This window comes from Myotis yumanensis, unplaced genomic scaffold, assembly GCF_028538775.1.
Source record: "Myotis yumanensis isolate MYYU_CA2020_CCGP unplaced genomic scaffold, mMyoYum1.0.hap1 SCAF_3, whole genome shotgun sequence".
NCBI classification, from domain to species: domain Eukaryota; kingdom Metazoa; phylum Chordata; class Mammalia; order Chiroptera; family Vespertilionidae; genus Myotis; species Myotis yumanensis.
In genome coordinates, this window is record NW_027223754.1 from 64,956,363 (window position 1) to 64,963,744 (window position 7,382).

Here is a 7,382-nt window from a genome sequence, read left to right on the forward strand (position 1 = left end):
TCCTGTCACGCACAGAGCAGGGACAATCAGGGGGTTGGGGCTCCATACCCTGTCATGCACAGAGCAGGGCCGATCAGGGGGTTTAGGAGCTCCCCCCGTTACTCACAGAGTAGGGCTAATAGGGGAGTTGGGGCACAGCCCTCTGTCACACACAGAACAGAGCGGATCAGGGGGTTGGGGCGCCACACCCTTTTACACTCAGGGCAGGGCCGATGGGGAAGTTATGGCTCTACCCCGTCACACACAGAGCTGGGCCAGTGAGGGGGGTTGGGGCGCCACCCTCTATCACCCACAAAGCAGGGCTGATCAGGGGGTTGGGGCACCGCCACTGTTTCACTTGGGGCAGGGCTGATGGGGAGGTTATGGCTCTACCCTGTCACGCACAGAGCAGGTCTGTTGGGGGGGGGGTGGGGTGCTGCACCCTGTCACACACATAGCAGGGCCCATCACGGGGTTGGGGCGCTGCACCCTGTCACACACAGAGCAGGGCGGATCAGGGGGTTAGGGCTCCGCACCCTGTCACAATCAGGGCAGGGCCAATGGGGAGGTTATGGCTCTACCCCATCACACACAGAGCAGGTCCATGGGAGGGGGGGGTCCGGGCGCCGCACTCTGTCACACACATAGCAGGGCCCATCAGGGGGTTGGGGCGCTGCACCCTGTCACACACAGAGCCGCAGGGCGATCAGGGGGTTGGGGAGCTCCCCCCTATCAGGCACAGAGCAGGGCTGATCAGGGGGTTGGGGCACATTCCCCTGTCATGAACAGAGCAGGGCGGATAGGGAGGTTGTGGCCATGACCCCTGTAACACACAGAGCCGCAGGGCGATCAGGGGGTTTGGTCGCTGCCCCCTGTCATGCTGATCCCATTTCCGGGAGGTCTTGCAGCTCACGCTGATCATAGTGCTGGGACGCATATTACCCTTTTATTATATAGGATAGAGGCCTGGAGCACGGGTGGGGGCTGGCTGGTTTTCCCTGAAGGGTGTCCTGGTTCAGGGTGGGGGTCCCGCTTGGGTGCTTGGCCAGTCTGGGTGAGGGGCTGAGGGCTGTTTTCAGGCTGGCGGGTGACTGAAGCTCCCAACTGCTCCTTTTTTTCTTTCTTATTTTTTATTCTGGGCCAGCTTTAGCTCTGAGGCTTGGCTCTAGCTCTGAGGCCTCAGCTGCTGAAAGCAGGTATCTGGTTTGTTTGGGTTCTATAATCAAAACACTGTTTCAACTCCAGCTCTGAGATACCGGCTGCCTGAAAGCAGGTTTCTGGGGTTTTGTTTAGCTTCTATATTTGTAACAATGTTTCAAACTGCAAGCTCAGAGGTGGGCAGCCTCAGGTGGAGAACTTTGGCTTCCTCTGTCACTGAAGCAAGCAAGCCTCCTGTTAGCTTCAAGCTGCCTGGTTGCCAGCCGCCATCTTGGCTGGCAGTTAATTTGCACATCGCCCCGATTAGCCAATGGGAAGGGTAGCGGAGGTACGGCTAATTACCATGTTTCTCTTTTATTAGATAGGACTAGTAGCCCGGTGCACGAAATTCGTGCACTGGGGTGGGGGAAGGGGCCCCTCAGTTTGGCCTGTACCATCTCCAATCTGAGACCCCTCAGGGAATGTCCAACTACCTGTTTGTGCCCACACTTTTAACAGATAACTGCTCTTTGTGGGTTGTCTTTTTGTTTTTCCCAGAGTATAAGGGTCATGAGACCAAAAACTTAGAAAATCACTGTGGTTTATCCCCAGCCGTGTTTGGTCCGTTTCCTAAAATGGCCTCATAAGGCACCATTGTGATGAAAATTGCAAACCACATCCCAGCTGTCATCGGTCCATTTTTTGCTCTGACCTCACAAGGTGCCATTGTGAGGGAATTGCAAACCACACCCCAGCTGTCATTGGTCCATTTCTTGTTCTGACCTCATAAGGCACCACTGTGATGAAATTGCAAACCACTCCTATATAAGACCCTGAGCAAGCAGAGGTTTTAGTCCGTTATAGCCCAGGAAGCTTATTTTCGGTGACCTGGTGGACTTGGATTCCTTACCTTGTTTTGGCCATTTTCTTTTTATAATTTTGTCTGTTTGTCTTGTTTTGTTACTTTTTGTGTTATTTGGAAGGTGCCATGTTTAATATCTGTGCATGCCCTTCCCCCCACAGGGGACACTATATTGGAGAGTATCTCCTCCTGAACACCATCCAAAAGGGACCATCTTCCGAGGTGCGGTTGGCTCAGCACATACTGACCGGGGCGCACGTGATTGTAAAGGCAGTTAGACGGAAGGGCATCCCTCGATTTTACCAAGAAGTCCATTGTTTTAAAAAGGTAAACCATCCTAATATTGCCAAACTGTTTGAGGTGCTCGTCACCGAGGACAAGTTTTTTCTAGTTATGGAGAACATCCAAGGAGACAGTTTACTTGAGCACTTGCAGGACAACGGCACCATGAGCGAGGGAGAAGCCCGCACCATGTTCCGTCAGGTAGTATCGGCGGTCCAATACTGCCACCAAAAAAACATCATCCACAGAGACCTAACACCAGGCAATATTCTAATAGATAATGATATGACGATTAAATTAATAGACTTTGGGTACAGTAAGCAAGTGAAAGATCATATGCTGTCCACCTTCTGTGGCTCCATAGGCTATGCGGCCCCAGAAATGTTGCAGGGTTGTACCTATGATGGCCGAAAGTCTGACGTGTGGAGTTTGGGGGTATTATTATACCGGATGCTGACAGGAGTGACACCGTTTGAGGGGGACAACATTACTAATGTGAAGAGGCAGATAATTAGTGGAGATTACCAGGTACCATCCCTATTATCAAAGAAGGCTCAAAAACTTCTCAGAAAATTGCTCACTGTCGACCCTAGCAAAAGACCAACCATGGAAGCCGTGATGAAAGACCGTTGGCTGAATAAGGGCCACAAGAAGATCATGAAGCCGTACAGGGAGCCTCCCAAGGTTAAGGTGGACCCAGAAATAGTAAGGACGATGAATCACCTTGGCTGTAGGAGGGAATCCATCGAGGATTCATTAGGACACAGAAAATTTGACCGTTTCATGGGCACATATCTTATTCTCACTACAATGAAAACGAAGATGCCCGGCCGCCACATCAAGGTAAAGCCCTTCCGTACCACTTACACCAGTAGCTCCAGTACCACATGCTTGAGCCAAGAGGTTGGTCAGCCACTTAATAGAAAGACCAAAAAGCATTCCATCCCCCCAAACTGCCAGAGGTTTAGGGTGCCCGCCGAACCCATCATAGAAACCAAAGCCGCCTCTTCCTCACAATCCACCATCGCTAACTCCATCACAAGTATATACAGGGTCAATACAATTGAGATCAGCGGCAGCAGCCAGAGCAGCAACAGCACCACCAGCAGCAGCAGTGAGGGAGCTGCCCACAGAAGCTCCCCGGGCTGGAGGGAGGTGGCTAGGAGGGCCTTCCAGTTTCTTTTAAGGTGCCTTTCCTGTGGGTCATCCGCCAAAGTGGAACATCACGAAAAAAACAAACATCAAGCGGACCACAGTCATCTTGAAGGTGAGTAGCTCCAGGAAGGCAGGTCAGTGGTATGGGAGATGAACCAGAGGTTGGAGGCAAACAGCTGAGGGTTGTGCTGGGCTGCATATCTGGCACTTCGGCCAGACGGGGTGGGCTGTGCTGTCTGTTCCTAAAACATAGATAGGAAGGTACTGACAACAGGCCAGGCCTTGAGATGTGGTCTCATGGTCCCTTCCCAGCATGTTGTACTCTCTGTTCCTAGAACACATAGATAGGAAGGTACTGATACTGTACTGTGTTGGGAACTAAGGTTTTGTAACTTTGTGGTTTTTGCAAATAAAACACTGTAACTCCTGCAGTCGGCGCTGCATTTCAGCCCTTGCTTCGGCAGGGTGCTGTGACTGTAGTCGCGGGCCAGCTTAATAAAGGCTCCTGAATCTTGATCTGAGTCCCTGGTGGTCGTCTCCGCAGGTCGCCCAGTTACATTTGGAGGCTCCTGTGAGATCGACTCAGGCCGAGTTGCTGCTGGACACCCCGGACCCCCAGGCGAGGACACTCCAGTCCCTGTCCGAGGTCCCAGGGAGGCGGAGTGTTTTCCTCCCAAAACTGCAATCCGGAAATGACAAGCCACCTGGACCTCCAGCGGGGAGGTAAGAATCTGGTATCTGTCTGTGGAATGTTACCTTTAGAACTCAAAAGAGGGCTGGACGCAGCGGAACCTCGGATGCAGCGGAACAACGGTGTCTGGGGGTCCTGGTCTGGGCAACCTTAGGTTGCATTTGTCTGGTTGGTTTTGTCTTTGTTCTTTGTTTGTGGGAGCGCATCTGTGGAAGCCGTAGCAAGCTTCGGGCTCCAGGTGCATGGCCACTGTATGACCCCTAGATGTCTATCCTCTGGTTTGTTATCAGCTGCTAGGCCGGGCAGTTGGTGAGCTACTCCAGGTGGAACGGTGAGATGACAAAGCCCCCCGACTTCCTGCCACCACCGCCTCAGGACAACTGCATGGCTGCCAGGCTGCCACTGTTGCACCCTGCCCTGCCCGCATCACACTCACCGAGGACATCACAACCTTACCGGGCCGTCTTCATCATAGCATACATGGTCAGGTAACTATGGTTGATTTTGTGGGAGAAATCAAGTATAGACTTCCTGGTGATAAGCTGATACACATTTTTCAGCATGATCAGTGTCAACCTTTTAGAGTTATTCCTTTGACTCCTATGGAGAATGCAATGACTGTTTTTACTGATGACTCCGGAAAGACCGATATAGCTGGGATTTGCTGGTATGAGCATGAAAGCTGGAAAAAATTTATTACTAAAGGATATTCCAGCCTCCAGCGAGCGTAGGTTGGAACTGTGATTTTAGCATTACAACACTTTCCCAATACTCCATTAAATATTATCAGTAACTCTCAATATGCAGTTCAACATGGTCAAAAAATTCCTAAGGCTGCTCTTACTGCTAGGGATGAGCAGCTGCTTTTACTATTTCATCAGAGCTCACCCCACTTTAAAGGCTATGTTGTTAAAACCAAAAAGGGGGAGTAGAGGCATGACCCCTAGAGACAGACTGAATAGGGCAATCTATTCTTTAAAATTTTTGAATGAGCAGCATGAGGAGACAGCTGCTGAAAGGCACTATATTCCTCAAGAAAAGAAGCCTCACCCTAAAGTCTGGTATCGGGACCAGGAGTCCTCCGTACGGAAGGGTCCGGTAGAGCTACTAACTTGGGGAAGAGGGTATGCTTATGTTTCTCTCCCTACAGGACCTTTGTGGCTGCCAGCAGAGCGGATGAAGCCCTAACATGAAGTTCAAGGCGCAGACAATGGTGACCGAGTTCGCGATCAGGTCCATAGAGAAGAAGATGGCGGGCTTGAACCTCCCGGACACACCCCAGCGGAGGCGTCTTCAGACAGAGATGGCTCCTCCTATCACCTGGGGATCTTTGAAGAGATTGGATGCGGAAGCTCAGAGCATAATGAATGATGAGGGGATGGAGGATCAACCACAGACATGTTTCCTAATATACTTGGCCATCATCACAAAAATCTTTATTGTGCTGTCTCATTTGTAGTCAAAAGTTTCCACCAACCAAACCCTGGCAACAACTAATCTGTTCTCAGTTCCTGTAGATTTGCCTTTTCCAGGATGGCTTCCATCTCTCAGTGTAATGCATTTAAAATCCATCCATATTGCTGTGACTATTGGTATTTTCTTCTTTATTCTTATTTAACAGTATAAAATTATATGAATATGTACAATTTGCTGATAGATTTATGGGTACTTGGGTTGTTTCTCGTTTTGGTCAATTATAAGTAGAGTCACTATAAACATTCATGTACAGGTTTTACATGAAGAAAATGTTTCATTTCTCCAGGGCAAAAAATTAGTAGTGGGATTATTGGGTCATATAGTAAGAGTATATTTAATTTAATATGAAACTTCCCAGCAGAATTACTGTATAACTTTGTATTCCCAATGGCAATGAATGCAAGTTCCAGTTGTTTTGCCTCCTTGCTAGCACTTGGCATACTGTATATATTTTTCATTTAAAAATATACATTATGGAATATTTAGTTTTCATGTTAATAGGTATGTATTATTACCCATTATGGTTATAGTTTGCATTACCCTAATGTTTCATGATGTTGAGCAATAAAAGGGTTTTTATTTTTATAATGTGTTGGATATAATCATCAAAGAAAACAGAATCTGAATGAAGGAAAGCATGGGTATATAGATTGAAAGAAAACAAATTGACTTTTGGAAAACATAATTCAAATAGGTTAATACCAATATAGATTTTTTAAAAAAAAAATTGCTAGCAATCATCACGAAAGAATTCTCTGAGCTTCCAGAGCACAAAATACTACATAGGGGGGAAACCTAAATAGAGAAAGATTAGGCTCAATTTAGACTTCTGTAGGGCAGCAATCTATGACAGAACACAATGGAGCAAAGTTTTAAAATCTCAGAAAAAAAAGTACATACTTTATTTTCAGTTAAATTCCCATTCAAGGTGTAAAGTAACAGAAAATACGTTCACATATGCAAACCTGAATGAACTAGACCCACTCCATGCATTTTTGAGGAAAATCGGACCAAAAAATGAAATGATACAACAAATAATGGTGTTTGTAACAACCAGCAAAAAAAAAAAAAAAAAAAAAAATCTAAGCACACCAGTTAGTTTTAGTTTTGAACATATTAAAAAATTAAATACTCTGTTTATATAATTTTCTTATAACCATATATATGTAAATACATATATTATTCTCTATTTTATCTTTATGTTTGTACATAAATAGAGATATAATATAACTCAGTACGAGAATATCTGTGATCATAATTAATGGTGAAACACATGGATCTCTCATTAACATAAGGAACAAAATAAGTTGATAACCATAATTATTACTTAACATTATAGAAGTGTCCGTCAATGCTCTGATTAAATTTATGATGTTGTAAAACTTGGAGAGGATAAAAATTATTTTCCCAACAGATATATCCTAAAATATGTCCATTTGATCTATAAGATTTTGACTTGCCACACCCTTTTTCCTGCTGAGTGGCATTTCTTTGCATGATTGAGCTGATCAGATCTCCCACAGCTTGAAAGCAGCTCAACACAGGAAAGAGAGGAGCCAGAAAGTTATCTTCCTTGGTGAGCAGTTGGCACAGTAGCATTAAAGTCCTTTTTCAGATTACTCCAGCTTTGTCAGTGAGTAGCTGCAGTTTCATGCATTATTTGCTATGTTAATCTTGATTTACTTTGTCTGTGCTATTCTTACATACTAGAAGCCTGGTACATGAAATTCATGTGTGGAGGGGGTGTCCCTCAGCCCGGCCTGCATCCTCTCCAATCTGGGACCTCTCAGAGGTATTTGA

The 7,382-nt window shown here is 46.5% G+C and overlaps 1 protein-coding gene across 1 annotated transcript; it reads left to right on the forward strand.

Moving 5' to 3' along the window:
- Nucleotides 1-2,104: 2,104 nt before the first annotated feature.
- Nucleotides 2,105-4,111, forward strand: LOC139006172 (serine/threonine-protein kinase MARK2-like). The gene is made up of 2 exons (XM_070408704.1): nt 2,105-3,527; nt 3,960-4,111. Exons 1-2 carry the CDS (start codon nt 2,105-2,107, stop codon nt 4,109-4,111), a joined length of 1,575 nt encoding a protein of 524 aa, XP_070264805.1.
- The last annotated feature ends 3,271 nt before the right edge of the window (nt 4,112-7,382 follow it).

Bases quoted from the DNA above. Each gene is read 5' to 3' on its own strand.
- LOC139006172 (XM_070408704.1), top strand. From the start codon at position 2,105: ATGTTTAATATCTGTGCATGCCCTTCCCCCCACAGGGGACACTATATT. The intron at 3,528-3,959 runs GTGAGTAGCTCC...TCGTCTCCGCAG, and splicing joins GGACCACAGTCATCTTGAAG to GTCGCCCAGTTACATTTGGA.